At 34.4% G+C, this 20,122-nt stretch overlaps 1 protein-coding gene across 1 annotated transcript in view; it reads left to right on the forward strand.

The window, feature by feature from the left end:
- Cfap47 (cilia and flagella associated protein 47) overlaps positions 1 to 20,122 on the forward strand; it is a 316,226-nt gene that overhangs the window by 158,802 nt on the left and 137,302 nt on the right. The window contains 7 exon segments of the mRNA XM_075957827.1: positions 5,070 to 5,167; positions 5,451 to 5,567; positions 11,729 to 11,863; positions 15,622 to 15,737; positions 17,602 to 17,752; positions 19,378 to 19,466; positions 19,953 to 20,033. Coding sequence (XP_075813942.1) covers positions 5,070 to 5,167; positions 5,451 to 5,567; positions 11,729 to 11,863; positions 15,622 to 15,737; positions 17,602 to 17,752; positions 19,378 to 19,466; positions 19,953 to 20,033 — 787 coding nt within the window.

The following is a 20,122-nucleotide window of genomic DNA, read 5'->3' on the forward strand; positions in this document are numbered from 1 at the left end:
GAGTGTAGCTTCTGGTATTATTAGGAGACACAATCTTACTGAAAATCACTGCTACTTTGGCCCTTACAATCTTTTTGTCCCTCTTCTGCAATATTGCCTGACTCTTAGGTTCAGGAGTTGTCTTGTTTAAATATGTCTTTTGGGACTGGGCTCTACAACTTTGCAATTTGATATTTTGATTTTCTGTATTGGTCTCAGTCTGTTGTAAACAAAACTTTCCTTGTGGAGGGGTGATTGCTACATTTATCTGTGGATGTAAGGAAAACAACATTTATATTTTAGTCAGGGAATTTATGCTGATTTAGTAAAGTAGTGGTTGTCAGTTTTCCTTCAAGATCCATGACTTCTTTATCCCTCGGCAGTTAGCTAGGTTTCCAGTACTAGGCATGGTTTCCCCCTTGCTGTGTGGGCATTAAGTCCTATTGAAGGCTCTTGTTTACTGTGAAGGCATGTGAGATATTTCTTCTCTCTTCATGTTATCTCGACATACTGATTGCTGTGGATCAAAGGCATAATCACTCTGTAGGACTGTTTACTCCCCATTTGGAAGCTTTTCCCCACTTTCCCATTTTTCCAGTCAAATCACTTGCACCCTGATATTTTTCTTTGTATTGCTCCCCAAACACCACTATATCAGCAATGGCCTCTTTTGTCTTTCCTGGTTTCTGGATTTATTCCAGAATATTTATTTATGTCTAAAGATTTTGAGCTATGAGCCTGTAATGAGAGAGAAAAATGTAATATTTGCCTTTCTGTGTCAGTGTTATTTCACTCTACATGATCTTTTCTAGTTAGACTCATTTATTTTCAAAGGTCATGATTCCATTTTTATTTACTGTTGAATAGTATTTCGTAGTGTGTAATTATGTAATCATGCCAAGTAAAAGCATACCAGATGGCAAAATAAGAGCATACATTTTCAAATTATTTTAGGCTTGTTATTTTATGTATGAGTGTTTGCCTGCCTGCATGCATGTGTGTACACCCTGTGCATACCTATTGCCCATGAAGATCAGAAGTAAAGAGAGTTGTGTCACAATGTGGATATTGCTATCAAATCCTTCTCTGGAAGAACAACAAATGCTCTTAACCTGTGACCTGTCAAAAGCATGCAGTTTTTGCCTCTATATTAGTTACATGCCTAGAATAGATAAATTCATAGCAAAAAGTTGCAGATTTATTTATTTCTAGTATGACAAGATGGAAGAAATATGACAGAATCTCATGGATACAGGATTTCTTTAGCCATTGATAAAAACAAAGATTTGATTCATAGTGCAGTAGTATAGTTTAATAATAAAATGTATTTATAAATATCTAGAAAAGATGATATTGAATGTTCTCAATAGAAAGCAATGATAAATGTTTGAAGTATTGAATATGCTGGTTATCCTTTTTTGATTTTCATACATTATATTTATGTTCTGAAATATACCATATCACATAAATTTGTACAATTTTTTCTGTTAATTAACAAAATATTTTTTAATTTAGATAACAGTGAAGATTACACATGTAAATATGTTTAATTATGCTTATTAAATAATAAAATGCTTCCATTTTTGCTGCATGGGTTATTCTCACTAAAACTGCTAAACATATCTTAAAATGATCTAAAATAGACTTAATTTGCCAGTTCTAATGTTCAGTAAAATAAATGCATTAATCTTTCTGTGGCATTAAATGATTCAATTTTGATTTTAACAGCCATGTCTCTTTTTCATAATACTATTCTGTACCAACATTTTGTTTGAATTTTAAGGTATCTATTTGAATTAATATGTTGTTAAACTAGATGAAAATAGAAACTCAAATGCCAGTTTTAATTTAAACATGTTTAACAGCATTTGAATCTTTTTAATTTCTAATTTTTGAAAGCTATATAAAACTTTGGATTTCCTGAATATTTTGTTAAGCTACTTTTCTATTACAATAAATACTGGATAATGCCTAACATCTGTTTTCAATAACCTTCCTTCTGATGCCTCTGTTGCTGTTTCAACTTAGCTGTCATTTTGTATAAAATCTTGAATATAGAAGAAAGAATAGCCAATATCAAAAGAGATATCATATAAGTAGAAGGAATTTTTGAAATACCTAAGCCTGATCTAAATCATAGTGACATTTTTGCAACAGCTTTTGACATAAAAGACAATGTACAGTCGTGAAATGAGTGATGAGGAAGGAGTTTTATTTTTACCTCTTCTCAACATTGTCCTAAAAAGCACTTCATCCCTTCTTATCGAAACTCATACTTGAGTAGCACTGCACCATGCCTGCTGGCATTTGTCATGTTAGTTTTATACCAAAACAATTGCAAAGTTGTAATGGTTTGGAAAAAACAAACAAACAAACAAAAAACATCAGTAGCAGTGTTTTCTGTAGGCATGTGTAGAGAGCCAAGAAAAATAAATGTCCTACACTTGCAACAATAAAGCCTAGACAAATGCTCTAATTGCAGGTAAATCCAAGTAGAAACAGGTGCTTTCTGGAAGAAGTGATAATCTAAGCAGGATATATTTTTTTAAATGAAAATTAAAACCAGTAGAAAGTGGGGATGCTTAGCTATCTACCAAAAGTCAGCTATACACAAGCAAGAAAGCATGAAAGGCCTAGGACCACAGTTGAATGTTTGATAGGAAAAAATCAGAAATAAGTTTAGATATAGGCAATAGGAAAGATGCCTATAAAGCAAGATCCCATCTATGATAGATCCATTTTGCAAAATCCCAAATTCCTTTAAAGGGAGAGAACCTGGACAGGGAATGCTTGTGAATGAATTCTCTGTTCAAATGCAAGTATATAGGTATATATTTCTTCTACATCACCATGGAAGGCATACAGAGACCTATGGCATTGTGGTCCAGTAGGAGAGCTGGCTACATCTCCAGTTGGCACAAAAATAAACACTGTGTTCTTTGTTGTTCTGCCTTGGTAGGTCCAAATGATATAAAGTTGAAAGAGTCATTTAATCTTGCTCCATGCTTTCCGAGAGCAACTGAGATTGGGCAATATGTGACAGGGTTAGAGTGCTTTTAAGGAGACCTTGAGGAGACACTGTATGAAACTGTAAAGATAGAACCTGGATTATAACAGACATATGTTAGTGATGCTAGGATCATAGGGTGACTGCCAAGGAACGGCACAGAAGCAATATGATCTGCAGGTGGCAGAAGTGGAGTAATGGAGACCCCAAAAGCATGCTGGATCCAAGGGGATTCTTATGGCAAGCTCCAGATGTCCTACACAGAGCTGCAGGATTTGATGTTGATTTGCATGGTTGTCTTGATTTGTTCTAATCATTCCTTGCTATGCCCCCTTTCCTTTTAGAATGGGAAAGTTTATTCTATGCCATTGTACATTAGGAGTATTTTTTTTGTTTGTTTGTGTGTGTGTGTGTGTGTGTGTGTGTGTGTGTGTGTTATAGCAGCTCATATTTAAGAGAAAACCAAGTCTTCAATTTTCACGTGTAATCCAAGTTTGGTTTGTGCAATGAACACGAACATGTCCTGATCATAGCCTTTGTCATATCTTTTTCATGGGAAATGGGAATGAAAGAAGGACTTGAAGGATATCTGATACTTAGCATATTCTCGATTGATTTCAAGTGGCAGGATATAAAAAAACTATGAAGAATATGTGCCTTTGTGAGAATTTAAAAATTAGGATATGTGTTCAACAATAGCAATGAGTTCTGTCTAATCTTTTTACCACGTAGTTTTGGATAGCTTTTCAAATATACACCTGGTTCCCAGACACTTTCCCTTCTTGTTCCAGTTTCACTGTAGTAACTGCTTTGTAATTGAGAGTTCTTTTTTCACTCTTCTAACTCATAGTCTTTTTCATAGTCCAGTTTTGATTTCTTCAAGCCATAGATCTCCATCTTCTAAATATCCCACAGGGTAAAGAATTTCTTCAACCAAAAAACTTTCCTAATACCATAGATTTCAAAGGAATAACACATCTTTTGAGCTTTGGTGCTCATACATGTTGTCCATCATTGATCAAACATTTGAACATATATATAATATGGTGTGGTGGCATAAGTATGAAATCCCAGCACTTTGAAAGTAGAAACAATAGACTCCAACTTCAAAGTTATCAACCTGTGTATATATATAGTCCAAGTATAACCTGGGGTACATGAGTCTCCTTCAAAAAAAGAAGGAAGGAAGGAAGGAAGGAAGGAAGGAAGGAAGGAAGGAAGGAAGGAAGGAAGGAAGGAAGGAAGGAAGGAAAGATGAGGAATGTGCTAAAATACCATATTTATGTTGTATTAGTACACAAAATGTTTTTTGGAGTGCCTTCTGAAGAACTACAACATTTATTGTTGTAGTTGGTTTTGGTTTTTTGTTTTTGTTGTTTTTTGTTCTTCCAGGCAAGGTTTCTCTGTGTAGCTTTGGAGACTGTTCTGGAACTAGCTCTTGTAGACCAGGCTGCCCTCAAACTCACAGAGATCCGCCTGCCTCTGCCTCCCGAGTGCTGGGATTAAAGGTGTACACCAACATGGCCTGGCACTTGTAATTGGTTTTAAGCCATATGGATATTTTTCATAGTACCTTAGCTTCATTTCTTTTGCTCTGATAAAATAATTCGACTAAAAGCAAATTAGAGGCAAAGAAAATGTATTTCAGGTTATAATACTGGGTAACAGTCCATCATTGTGGGCAAGTCAAGGCAGGAATTTCAAACAGATACTCACATTGCATCTATATTGAAGAGCTGAGATAAATGAGTGCATATTTACAATGCCAACTTTTTCCACTCAAACACATTCCAGCACTCTCCCAAGAGAATGGTGTCTGCCATAGTTAGTAAGGTGTCCCCACTTCAGCTAATGTAAATAAGACAGTTCTGTATGCACAGACATTCCTATAGCCAATCCACTGTAGACACTTTTTTATTGAGACTATTCCCAGGTGACTCTAGCCAAAGGTAACCTCATACTGAGTATTTATGAAATTCATATTTTTTTTAAAATAAAGACATAATTTTCTTTGTCCTTCAAAATGCTTTAAGACATATCACAACAAAGTTAAAATATTATTTTTTCCTTTTTCTCAAAATAGAAAGTATTCCTCCTGAGAGATGGATAGTGAATTTTGACACAGATCTTCTTGATGGCCTTGTTTTTGCTACACAGCTGGCAGCATATTGCCCATTTTTGGTAAGGGTTATTTCAGTGTTCAATGGTAGTTTCCTGTCTGAGGAAAACTAGTCATTAAAAGTAGAAGTTTATTTCCTGTAAACTACTTTCTTAAATGTCTTATTCTGACTGAAATACATGAATGGTATTACCTAGTATTGTCTTTTTGATTAATCTTAAGAGTTGAGTGCAAAATTCTGTTTTAGATGCTAAGATCCAAATGATTCTTTGTTGCACTACAAAGAAAACTTATATTCATCTGTTTTTATTCCATTAATTAGAGCTCTGTTGCCTTAACTTCCAGATTGAGTCTCATTTTATAAGTATGTACACACGACCAAGACGTCCTGAACAGTATTTGCACAATTGCTTGATTATTATAAATAGTCTCCGTGAAATTGGCTTTGATTTGAACTTACAGGTCAGTACCTTTGTATATCAGATGCTTTTCAGAGTTTATGAATTGCATTGCTCTATTTATTCATTTATAATACATCTTTGATAGTTGTTTGCATATCAAAATCATTTTATACCAGATCCCGATATTTACATTCATTTTTATTGGAAGAGATATAAGGAGAAACTGTAAATATTAAATCAGGGAATTATTTTTAATGGTTGCATTTTTACGAAATTAGTCGGGTGGTGGTGGCGCATTCCTTTAAATCCAGCACTCGGGAGGGAGAGGCAGGTGGATCTCTGTGAGGTCAAGTCGAGCTTGGTCTATGAGAGCTAGTTCCAGGACAGACTCCAAAGCTACAGAGAAACCCAGTCTGGAAAACAAAAAAAAAAAATAAAAAAAATAAAAAGAATGTTAATGATACAATTTTTATACTTCACACCAATTGCTAAACCTCCTCCATGAATACCTCCAAATAGAACATTTTGAAGGTATAGAGATGGTTAAATCATTAGTCATATTTTCAAAGGTGGTAACAATTCATAATGCAAAAATGCATACCAAGATGCTTATAGAAGATGAACAGTTGATTGCCACAGGAAACATATAAATTAAAATTAGATTTCAATAGAGAAGATATCCTTATAAGGAACCCAGGAAAAATTATGTGGAATGCCTGGTACTTAAGCTAGTTTTTGAAAATGTGTTTCAAAAGATTCACAAGAAATGTCTGCCTTTGGAGAATTCAGTTGATTGTCTGCTATAATTTGTTTCTCTCTAATATTTCATCATGTAGTTTACTCGTTGCTAATTTCATTACATAGTTGTTTAAAAATTAAATGTCTGCTAGATAAAAAGTATACGAACTGACAACAAACTGATGAAACAGGTAATGTGTTTTTTTCCAGCTAGTTTCAGTGAATAACTTTGTACATGTATTGATTTATCAAGTTAAAGGCCTGTTTAAAAATGTCACTGCCAAGTTAGCAAACCAGTAATGAATCGATTGTTGATGCTTGTGATTTGAGTAGGAATTGCCCGCATAGACTCATGTATTTGAATGCTTGACACATACGGAGTGGCACTATTAAGTGATGTGGCCTTGTTGGAGTAGGTTTGGCCTTGTTGCTGGAATTATGTCACTGTGGAGGCAGCTTTGAGGTCCTATATGCTGTGTGTGTGTGTGTGTGTGTGTGTGTATACTGATGCTACACACCTAGTTTATAGACAGTTCACTTCCTGATGCCTGAGCATTATGATGTAGAATTTCTGTAGCACCATGCCTGCCTGCATACCACCTATCATGAATGTAATGGCCTAAACATCTGAACTGTAAACTCATCCCAATTAAATGTTTCCTTTATAAGAGTTGTTGTGGTCATGGTGTTTGTTCACAGCAATAAAAGCCCTAAGTAAGACAGTGCTTATGTTAGCTCACATTTTGCTCCTATTAAAGTAAGCTATGTGATTTATTATTAGTGTTTATATTTCTTCATTATTCTTTTTTTATAACTGAAAAATCCATTGGATAAGTTGCTGTTCTTAAGTTATATACTCTGATGGAGTCTTAAGTCCTGGGGTTTATATTTCTTCATTATGTTTTTGGGTTTTTTTACAACTGAAAAATCCATTGGATAAGTTGCTGTTCTCAAGTGAAGTCATACAGTCTGATGAAGTCTTATTACCTAGTGTGTGTGTGCGTGTGTGTGTGCATGTGTGTGTCTTATATTAATATATGATTTATGTAATACAAATTAATAAATAAATATGATTTGTATTTGAAGCAAAGCTGCTGTAATTGTTCAGTGTTAGGTAGGATGCTTGTCAGAAGTTAAATCTGATGTAGGTGTGTCTTCTTACTATGTGTTGCTTTCATTGGTTAATTGATAAAGAAACTGCTTGGTCTGATAGGTCAGAACATAGGTGGGTGGAGTAGACAGAACAGAATGTTGGGAAAAAGGGAAGTGGGGCAGATGCCATGATTCTTCTACCCAAGAGGGATGTAGGCTAGAATCTTTCCCCGGTAAGCCACCACCTCATGGTGTTACACAGATTATTAGAAATGGATTAATCAAGATGTGAGAATTAGCCAATAAGAGGCTGGAAATAATGGGCCAGGGAGTTTGTGTGTTGTTATTTTGGGTGGAAAGCTAACCATGCGGGAGCCGGGTGGGACAAAAAACAGGCCTCCTCGTCCTATCACTACATAAATCTATAAAACGTATGCAGGTTGTAAATAATTCAGCAATTAATTATGGAACTAAGGATGAATCATTATGCTAATTTTGACACTAAATTTTTTTCTTGATTTTGTTGTATAGGATATGTTAGACTTATCTCAGAAAATTGATGAGTATAAGGTTATTTAAAACAAGAAAATTCAGCATTTTAAGTAGGATAAAATCAACCAGAGAAATTCTAGAGTCAAATATTGAGTATTTTAGCAAAGTTATTCATGTTTATTGTTCTTCAGCAGTTGTCAGTATGCTGACATTGTTTTACTACTGCACAATAAGAATCACCATTTTTTCTAGTATTCTCACTCACACTGATCTTCATTGCACCACCTCTTATTTTGCTTTTCTCTTAACAAAAAGTTATGTGTATTTTCAACTAGATCCAAGATTTATTTTTCATTGCATATTATGAATCAAAATTACATCATAGGCTTTAGGATAAGCTATTGCTAGATGAAAGAAATATATATATATATATATATATATATATATATATATATATATATATATATATATATATATTGCTGTGAAGAGACACCATGACCATGACAACTCCTATAAACAAAAACATTTAATTGGGGCTTGCTTACAGTTTCAGAGGTTTAGTCCCTTATCATTGAGACAGGACATGAGTACATGCAAGCAGACATGGTGCTGGAGAAGAAGGAGAGAGTTCTACATCTTGGTCTTCAGGCAGCAGGACTGTGTCCACACTGGGTATAGATTGAGCATATGAGACCTCAAAGCTCACCCCCACAGTGGCACACTTCATCCAACAAGGCCAAACCTACTCCAATAAGGTTATTTCTTCTAATAGTGCCACTCCCTATGGGCCAAGCATTCAACACAATCTTGATGCTACGGACCCATTCCTATTCAAATTACCAACATTCACCAAAGCACAATTTGTGCTGAAATTATGAAATATTGTGTACATGAAAGTGTGAAATAACTACTGGTAAGAAACATTAGGCTTTGTGGAGCTACAGAATACCTCACTGGAGACTTTTATAACTGGTTGTTGTCTAATATGAAAGCTTTTTATAACTCAAACATTGGGACATATTTAATTAATCATAAACAAAGACAGCATTGCATCTAGTTGCTGATCATGAACATTAGTTTGATGAAATCCACTTGAGGTAGGCAAGAGTATAGCAATGTGTACAAGAAGCTGAATTTATTTTTTCCATTGTAATTAAAAGCTGAAGAAGCTGAGTTTTTTCTGTGGTATTTTTTTTTGTCATATCTTTAAGAAAAGAATTTGTTAGTCAGTCAACCAATTTCTCTTCACTGTAATAACATAACTGAGATAATCATAATAATAAAGGGTTTATTTAGGCTCATGCTACTAGAGGTTACAGTCTAAAATCAAATGCCTCCCTTTTCTAGAAAGGGCAGTATGTCATGACAGGTACACAAAATAAAGCAAACCCTTATCCTCTTTCCTGGGAGTCATAAAAAGAAGAGAACAAGATACTTTAATCTCTTTAAAGCATGACCCCTCCCCATTTTCCCATGATCATCTACAAATCTTTATTTTTTAAAGTTTGACCACTTTCCAGTAGCACCATGCAGGCAACTGAACCTGTAAGACAAGGACTTTTATGTTTCCATTGACATTGCTATTATGCTGGTCTTGTCTATGCAGCTCTTTACTCTTTTCAACAGACTTCTGGTGTTCTGACTACAGTAACATTTTTTTTTCTTCTTTTCTTCTGTGTTCCCTGTGCCATAGATATAGTATCTGTGATGTAGATGTATCTTTTGGGGGTGATCTTATCACAGTTCCATTTTGTGTTTTTTTTAAATAACAACTTATTACATATATTTTCCAATTTATTTAAAATTATAATTTACTAAATTGCTGGATTCCCATTTTTTTAGATATTTGTCAAAAATAATTTTTGAAATAATTTCTACATTTCTATCTATATATTTTCAGGTTGATAAAAGTGAACTAGGTTTTTTAAAGACAATTGTTTCTGGCAGAGCGGGGTGTGTTATAAAGCTCTGCTAATGTTCCTGATTTCTCTAACAAAGATATCACTACTCTTCCTAATTACCTCTATTAATGTCAAATCACAAGCTCCTCTAATATTCATGCCAAGACGAAACCTTTGTAAAATTTATCCTTTTAGAGTTTAAAAATGAATGTAAAAATTAAATTCTCTCATTTTCTCCTTATATTATTAATTTCAAACTTTTTTCTGCATTCCTTCTTTATTAATATCACTTTTGAAATTGCATTAAAAATGCAACAGTTTGAGATGCTGGTGTATTTCCAAATTTTCTCTCAATTATCCTCTTGGGATAATTATGATCATGATTCAGATTTAAGTTGCCGCCCAATTCCATATTACAATATGACAGCAATTTTATGAAGTTTTATAGTTTCACCAAGCAAAAATTGTCATAAACCAAGGCAAGTCTCAAATACATTGGTAGGTACATTAGATTGGCAGAAACAGTGATATGGTGGAAGCTTTTCTAAAGGACTAGGCTCTGTCTTAGTTTTTTATTGGGTGGAGCAAGTGGTCTGCTATGTTAACAGATTCCAAAAGTTTTCTATCTATTAGTTACAGGATGTTAGTTCTTATACATAGATCGGCAAGGAATCTGGAGGACTTAGCCTAAAATAATTGACCCCTGAACTTTCAATATTCCAATCTCTCCATAGAATTGACATTCTAATTAGTCTCTGCAGATGTATCTTCCTTTTTGGAATTTTCATTCATACCATATACTTTTATTTCTACATTAGCCAGTACTTGTAATTGATTTTTTAAAGCCCCCCTTTTTTCTTCTAAAGAAAGAAAAGAATATGAGGAAATTGGACTGCCAGATAGCAATTGTTCTCTGAAAATGACTGTCCATTTTCAGTCAATTCATAATATGCTAGCTCTTGACCCACAGTACTCACACTGTCAGTGTGGGTTCAGTCATTTTCATTTGCTAGCGTGAGTTTGTGCTGAGTCACAGGAGATCTACATCTCAATTTCCGCATAAGTACAGAGCGGGCCATGTTTACTGAAAATGACTCAGTTACTAAATAAGAGTCTTTACCTCTTACCAAGCCCAATATTACTGTGCTATGAATAGTCTTTTGTACTACTCTATCTTTTCTCTAGGACAAATCGATGAAATTCTTTATTCTCTTCCTGATTCTAGTTTTTTTTTACTTTCACTTACATTGTAACTGCTTATTGTCTTTATTATAGCTCTGTGATTTTGGAATGTTATTTCAGATCAGTTCAGATAGCCATAACAATTATCCTGTTTATAAGTGCAGTTATATTTTCTAAATTTGTTGCATTTCTTTCTTGTGGATAAGGTAATTCTCCAACTGCTCTTACCTAGTCTGCTTGAATTTGTTGCTTCTTGTCTTATTATCCCTTGTTTATTTATCCAGCCCATCCCCCGATATAGAGAACCATATTTTTTTCTTTCTTTGTACCTTCACTATGTGGTAACTTTTTTTCTTTCTGATAGAATGCATCTCCCTCATACTACACAAAACACTCTTAAAACATTTCATGTGCCTTTGTCTCCCACGGGCCTCCTTCAAAGTCCCTTGTTATGCTTAGTAATTTATGTACTTGTCACATTTCTTTCACTGCATTATTTTGTATTTTAAGTCAAAGCTGTCAGTTTATCCACATGAATCATCATTTCTAAAATAGGATGTTCTTCTGAGCTTTGAATCTCTTTTATATGTAGCCTTTGAAGCTATGAGGTCAGCATTCTAATTATGTCTAACTCACCTTTTAATATGTCAGATACTTCCCAATAAGAAGACTCTTCTGCCTTTATAGCTATACTTTCTTTCCATTGCTGATTAGAAGCACTTTTGAAAGTTTTAAAGTAATTCAGTTACTATCATACTTTATTTATCCTGTTTTGTCTATACATTCTGTAATGTATGACTTTCTCCTATAATTCTAGGCAATTGACATCTGTGATCCAAACCCAGTGATGATGCTAATGCTCTGTGTGTACATGTATGAAAGGTTACCTACATATCTCCCGAAGAAAGTGGTGGCATTCTCTTGTACTCTGTATGACGTTGTACTTGGACAGGTAAGAGGATCTTTGGAACCAACCCTACTAATCCACCTGCAGTTCCAAATATGTAAAGGCCTTTAAATGACTATTAGAAATTAAAACAGAAGTTCTATTTGTGTAGAAGTTAGAGAATCATAGAATGCTGAAAACAGCAAAGAAAGACAGTGTTCTTTGGTAAAACACAGATTGCAGTTATTTTCTGTGATTATTCACATAAAACTGAAGTTTGCTTTCAAACAAACTGATGATAAAGTTGAAAAGAACATTATTGTCAGTAAATTGGTCAAAAAACCTTTGTGTCATATCTATTGTGAAATACTGACACTGTTTGTCACTATTAAAATGTCAGGGCTAGCTGTGGAAGTTCCAGAACTGTAAATCAGAAACAGTTCATAATGAATCTGCTGTGGCCTTCAATGTCTTCTTCCAAAAACAGAATGTTACTCAATTCTCTGAAACTTAAAAGCATATGATATACTAATATGTGAAATATGCATACATGTACATACAAATATATATACATGTGGCACATATACGTAAGTGAATTCATATATTATAAAACTCAACAACAAAATTTTCTTGTTAAGTTATAAATGATATCTGTATGTTGTTAAACAATATGGGTACTTAAATCCTTATGGTATACTAAAGTCAGAAATCATTAGCATTAGTACACTTATTCTGATAGTTTCCAAAATTTTTTTAAACTAAGGTTAATTTTCTCATTCTCCAAATCTTTATCACATTCAGTCTTTCCTGGCACAAGTCGGTAAGAATGTTGATGCCTTTTTATCTCCTGCAACCTCCACAGCAACTCAAGCTATTATAGCCTGCCAATAGGCAGAAAACAGGTTCCCCTGCTACCAATGCAATGTTAGTGAGCTCTCACTAGCTCAGGTCAGCTGTTTCTGTGTGCATCACCATCATGAACTTGACCCCTTTGCTCATATTATCACTCCTCCCTCTCCTCTTGCACTGGTCTCTGGTGACAGTGTTTCACTGTAGATCTTTGTATAAGCTTTCATCAGTTGCTGGGTCCTCTCCACTGTTGCTTAGATCCTTAGCTGGGGTCACCCTTGTGGGTTTCTGGTAATTTCCACAGTGGCATGTTTCTTGCGAGCCTTTTAATGGCTCCCTTAGCCAAGATATCTCTTTCCTTTCTCTCCTTCTCCGTCTTTCCCCTTCTTGACCATCCATTCCCTCATGTTCTCCTCCTGTTTTCCCTTCCCCCCTCCCCTCCCTTCCCACCCTCCTTTCTTCCCCCAGACTCCCATTTTTTCAGGAGATCTTGTCAGTTTGCCCTTCCTGTGGAATCCATGTATGTCTCTCTTAGGGTTATCCTTGAATGTGGGGGGGTAGTTGTAAGGCTTGGGCAGTCTGTGGGACTGAAAGTGGGACCAGGATTTAACCTTAGTGCTTGAACTGGCATCTTGGAGCTCACTGTATTTGGAGGGAGACTTTGTTCTGCCTAGATATAGGGTGAGGGTCTTGGTCTTGCCTTGAAGTGAAGTGTCAGACATTGTTGACTCCCCCTGGGAGTGGATGGGGAGGTGGGGTGGAGGGAAGGGTGGAGTGGTTGGAGGTGAGGGAATGGAAACAGAGATAGCTATGAAAATAAGAAAATATTGTATTTAAAAATCTTAGGAGTGGAGAGGACCTTGGACTTCCCACAGGGCAGGGAACCCTTGACTGCTCTTTGGACTAGATAGGGGGGAAGGAGAGGGAAATGGGAGGAGGTAGAAGTTTTTAATAGAAAATAAATTAAAAAAGAAAGTAAAAAAAAAAGAAAAAAGAAAGTTCAATAGAAAAAGAAAACAGAGAAGAAAATAGGGAGAAGATTTATTCTTTTTAGTCAAGTGAGTATAGAAACTATGTTCTGTCTTAATTGGGGGAGCCATTATGGGGTTTGCAAGAAGCCTGGCTCTAGAGAAATTCCCAGGAATCCACAAGGATGGCCCCAGCTAAGACCCTAGGAGTCTTAGTGGACAGGGTGCCCAAACTGGCATTGCTGTGCATTTAGATTGATGATTATCTTAAATAACACTATAGAACCTTCATCCAGCAACAGATGGAAATGGAGGCAGAGTCCCATATCGGAACACAGGACCGAGCTCCCAAAGTCCAGTTGAAGAGTAGAAGGAACAAGACTAGGAGCAAAGAGGTCAAGACCATGAGGGGTTCATCCATTGAAGCAGTTTAGCTTAGCTAGTGGGATCTCACCAATTCCAGGTGGACTGAGAAGGAACAAGCATAGGACCAAACTAGTCCCTCTGAATATTATTGACAGTGGTATGGCTGGAGCAGACTGAGGGGCCAATGATAATGGCACTGGGATTTGTCTCTACTGTATGTACTGGCTTTTTGTGATCCTAGTCTCTCTGGATGCATACCTTCCTAAGACTGGATGTAGTAGGGTGGGCCTTGGACCTTCCACAAAGCAAAGTGCCTTACCCTCTCTTTGGATTAGAGGGGGATGGGGTGGGAGGGTGTGTGGAAGGAATGGGAGGAGGGGAGGGAGTGACAATTTGGATTGAAAAAAAAAAACGATGTTCTGCCCTAAGAGACATTCAAGTTGATGACAAAAGACAAACAAAAGGAAACTGTCCTCTTCAATCTCAGGCCAACCAAAGAATACTTAATTAAGTCTATTTTATTATATGTCGTCTAAATTTGTAGTCAGCTGAAAGTGGTCCAGTGTAGACCAAATGGAAGCGGCTTCAATGTTTGGAATACGAGATTGCTAACTGCATTTTCTACATCAAAGTCACCTGGCAGATGAGCCCTCTCTTGATTTTGTTAGTTTTAAGCCAGAAATGAATAGCTAAATTATTGCCTGCCATCAGTTTTCTCTTTAGCTTTGCAGCTAACTTAAAGCTCTCATCATTGGTTCATCTTTAACCTGAAAGTTACAAGCCCCAAGCTGTTCTTCTATTCTCTTTTCACTACACTCTGACATAGAGTTTGAGGGTTGCCAGCTGGAAGGTTAGCATTGAAAGCTTCATTCTGTTTCTTTCATTGTTTTCTGAGATTCTGTCCTTTCTTCCATGTCTCCAACTCCTTATCCCATCTTTCTGTCTCATTTTCCTGAAATTCTATCATATTTGCATACACTTTATTTTAACCTTTTTTCCATAAATATAAGCCCCTAATAATGAAGTCACTGCCTTCCTCCTCCTCCTCCTCTTTTTCTATTTTAATATTCTCCATGTTTCTAGTTCAGGTAATACCTAGTTAAACTCCTTTCTAACCTGGGCACAACCATTTCTATCCTGGATATATCCTCAAAATTAAACTCCTTGGGGAACATTCTTCACTGATCTGAAAGACTCTCCTTTTTGTGGAAACTAAACTATGCCAATTTTGCTAAAAATCTCCTGAAATTTTTCCAAATAAAAATTAAATCCAAGTTGCTAGTTTGAAGACTTAGAATTGTCATATAAAATATTAGAGGTCCTTCTTCAATTTGATAAATCATAATGATAGATAAAAGTGCTGTCATTAAACACCCAGACTGTAGTTTTGTAGTTTACATGGTGGTTTGCACCTATCATTTCAGCACTTGGGAGGCTGAACTGGAATCGAATCATTTCCAGGGCAGCCTGGGCTATGTAGCAAGGTCCTGTCCAATACACATGTAAATTCTAATACTTTTTTATACCTTCCAGTTAATATAGTATGCATTATGATGAGTATGTTCATATGCACTAACTGTTTAACTTTAAGAAATGGTGTAAGTTTTAATCTTCTTTGTACCATCTTTGCCATCTACATAGATATTAGTGAAGAACCCAAGCTTGAAAAATTTAGTGTATACAGCTACAATTGTTGGAAGAGATGCTGCTGACTTTTCTCTCGCCCAGACAGGGAATGTTATAACAATTGCCCCAAAGTAAGTGTTTTAAAAGTATTCTTATTTAACTTGTAAAATAAAAACATTTATTATTTACAGTTATTATTAAAATATGACTTCAACTATTCTAAATTAATAGTTATGTAATGAAAAACTTTCACTCAAATAACATGTTTATATTTCTGAGATTCCTCTTTAATTTTGTCAAAACAGTCCTAACACTACATTGCAGCTAATTTTATGCAAGTATTTAATTTTGATTTCCTTTATGTGTATATGGGCCATTGTGTTAAAATTATGATTTTTTTACACAGCATAACTATGTTTTATGAAGGGAATGCAACTAGTGCATACTAACATATAATTTTATAATATACATGTTACATTATGTGTAATTTCTGATTATCACAGCAACATAGGTTCATGACAGAAATTTAGAAGCTATAGAAGAATAAAAAACAAAATAAGTAAAAGTTTTAAAATTCTGCTTCCAAAAAGCACTGATGTTACCATAATTTTTATCCTCTTAATAGTTATTGTGCTTATATAGATGGTAGATAAATGTCTAGGTGGATATATATGAATGTTCATATGATCCTACTTGTGACATATAAAGGATTACATTATTCATTTTTTCAAATCTAATCAGTAATGTTGTATACTCATCTGTGCACTATAGAATGGATAATTCAGGAGATTAAAAATGATATACTTTGATCTAATTACTGTATCCCATAAGCCTAAAACAGTTCCTGATGCACTAGAAATTTTCTGTCTGTCTGTCTGTCTATCTATCTAGATATATAAATTAAAATGAGTGAGTTATTGAATTAATGGGCTCTAAGCAGTATATAGAAAATTCTTAATTCAATGTGGTATTCTTGCACCGAATTCTAGCTTCTACACCCCAGAAATGACTATGATATGAACAGCTTTTTTTTTTAATGAAATTTCAGCTCCTGAGTCTTGTATAATAGTCCATCTGAACAAAATTTAGATTAGTGAGAATATATCAGCATAAAAGACCTCATGTTGTACGTAGCCTGTGATTTTCTCTACAAGATATAGTTTGTGTATTTCTGTTGATTTTTACATACACTTACTCACCTTGGTTTTGCTTCTACCTCATCTCAATCATTAATCAGTGGTTCCACAGACTATGCCAATTAGGCAAGTTTTGATAACAAAGGAAAGTAATCCTATATTCATTATTAACATTTTTACCTTAAAAGAGTTTATAATAAGTAATAATTTATAGGACAGAATAACTGAGTGTTATATATAATGATAGTTATGCTAAAAGCCAAAGTTAAAATCAGTAGTAAAATATTCCTGGCATTTATCATTTGTATTCAGTTGTGTAAACCCAGCTTATTCTTAATTCAAAGTCTGTTACTTACCTGAAAAGAGAAAGGAAAAAGTGCTGCTTTTTGTCCTTGCACAAGAGAAAACCAAATGACAACAAGGTTGACTGCGTATTAGAGGGGAAGAGGCAATTTCATAGTACTATGGTACCATTTTGTACCCTATAACTATTCTAAAGAACTTAAGTTAGCAAGTCTCTGAGCTCATCACAAACCATGAAGCTGGGATAGCTTCAAAGAAATATTCTTGGGCTTCATAATACTCCACTTCTTTTGTTTCAAAAGGATCTATGTGCTTCCTTTTAAGCTGTTAAAATTTGGCACAGTGACATATTTTTTCTGGAAATGGGTAAATAGAATCTTTTCTACAGCTATTAGATGACATATAATGCATGTTAAAAATGAAAACACATGAATATATTTTCTTTATTTTATCTTCTAATTGATTTTTGTCAAATAATTAACATACTGCTGCTCTTAATATAGTCTTTTATTTCAATAAAATGTAAATGTTTCCTCTTTTATTTTTTATTAAATAGAAACCAAATTGTCCTCTATGTGAAATTTTTAAGTCGCTTCCTCCATCCTACTGAAGCTACACTATTATTAATTTCAAAACCTAAGGGTGGAGTAGGAGGCAGTACTATGGCTTTTGCTCTGAAAGGAGAAGTACTAAATTTTAAAGCAATTGTAAGTCAACTATACTTCTTTTATCTACTTTTGCTCCTGTTCCTCAGACCCTGTAATGTCACACCATGATAGTCTTTCTTGTTTGTCTCTAGTCAGATCTTAGTCCTTTAGTCTTTGCCATCAAACCTTGAAATTAAGGTTTGGGGATGAGGTTGCTGAAAGTTTGAATGTGATTCAAAAAATATTTGTCTGCTGTGGACATTGATTAATTTTTAATATGCATTTTATTTTATTTATTTATTTATTTATTTATTTTGTGTGCTGTACATGTGCTTATACATGTAAATGCTTGCACATCTATGTTAGCACATGTGTGTCATTTTGCATGTGTGCCACAGCACGATGGAGGACAGACAACAGCTTGCAGAAAGTGTATTCTGCAGATTGAATACAGCTTTAAAGACTTGGCAGCAAGCACCTATATGTTCTCAATCATCTTTCTAACTGGGCATTCATCGGAATATCTGGAGTGTTCTCTATAGCCAATTCATTTTAAAGTTCATGTTAATACTATATTTATTGTAGGATTATAATGTTCTTCACTGAATTCTACATTTTCATATTGCAGAAGATGGGAAAGAAATATATTGGAAACTTTTTATAAACATCTTGTTTAAATATTATTTGCTACCATGGAGAAAGGAAAAAGTCAATGACATTTATTGTTTCCAGGTTTCTATGTTTATTATAAAATACAATACAAAACAAAACTTTTGACTGTGCAAAACCAGAGAATAAAGTACAAAGAATGACTCTAGACGTATTAAGTGGTAGCCAGATATTAGAAAAGAGCACCAAGATGCTCATATAGACAGACTGACTTACTGGGCAGTGATGTGCCAAGCAAAGTGTGGCTATTTCTCACAATGATACATTGTTTTCTTCCAGTGTCCTCTTTAATAATGAAATCTTCATATCTCTCAACTCTTTCACATATATTCCCTGAAGCAATGCATTATTTTGTTGCATGAATTTGAGTGGGATTGCTGATTTGATCCCTTCATTAACCTTAGGAAGGGAAAGTAAACTTGAAAACTGAATGCCTGAATACTGTGCAACTCTGATACACTCCACTCTTCCCACTCAAGTCAAAAGGAAGTAGATTACTTTATAATGGTGAAAATATTTAAAACAAGCACAGCTATCCTACAACTGTAAAATTTAAAGAAATTTTTATTCAAAGTTAATTTGTAAGTTTTATTTTATTATCTGTGCTATTATTACAAACATGTCATTATAACCAGGAAAATATGAACATAAATAAGCCAGCATTCATATACTAGTTAGGTCATAGATACAAATATCTAACATATATATAGTTGCAGATATAAATCATGTTTTATCATTTCTAAAATTATTATCTTTTTATTTATGAAATCAGTTTGGAGATCAATTTAAGAGGCATTCTAAGCAAATATTTTAATTGCTAGCACATTATTATGGATAAGTAGAAGATAGGTATTTCTTATCCTATTTGAATTTTAATAGCAAAATATCTGTGGGGAAAATAATTTCATTAATTATTGTGATAATCAAGTAGACAGTAGGTTTTTGAGGTGGCATTTAGTAATCAAAAATATTCTGGGTTTTGGCATTATTTTATATTGTGATATTTTTTACTTTAGGAAATTCTAAAATGCAAATCTCCATGTTATCAATGGAAAGAAGTCAGTGTAAATGTGAAAAATCCCTTTACAGCGGGTGGAGATTTTAAGTAAGCCATTGTTTTCCTGTAAATTTATTGCAGTTCATGATCTATATTCAAGAAAAATAATTGTCCTTTCCTCTTTAACATGATTCTTGCGAGGAAAAAATTGCATGTGCTTATATTCTTTATATTCCTGTGAACTGAGACTGCAATGACTGCAACAAGTCTAAGTCAGATGAATCCTGGCCAGAAATGAAGTAGAATTAGACACAAAGTCTCATCTCTATCCAAGATACTATTTGTGATTGATATCTTTTTAAAGAATGAAAATTGTTTAATTTATTTCATTTTGAAGTTAATTTTATTTTCTATATAAATATTTCACATATTTTTGTTTGAGGTCTTCCCCTTTTCCCTAATATATCTTTGGAGTCATAGAAGGATAAGTGCAGTCTGAATTTAGGTTACAGATGATGAGAAAAATGAAACTTTTGTTGTTATCTGAACTTTTTATGCGAAAATTGGAAATAATTCTTTTTGTATTTATTTCAGTGTCATTCTTGTGGAATCCACAACACTTATGTATTTGCCATCACAAGTAACTGAATCTTCAAAAGCTGCTGTGATGCCTGAGTAAGCGGCTTTGATTTTTTTTATTTATTACTTTATATATAATACCAATCAAAATTTCCACTTCCTCCCCTTCTACCATTTCCCCTCAC

The sequence above is a fragment of the Microtus pennsylvanicus genome, chromosome X, assembly GCF_037038515.1.
Source record: "Microtus pennsylvanicus isolate mMicPen1 chromosome X, mMicPen1.hap1, whole genome shotgun sequence".
NCBI lineage: Eukaryota > Metazoa > Chordata > Mammalia > Rodentia > Cricetidae > Microtus > Microtus pennsylvanicus.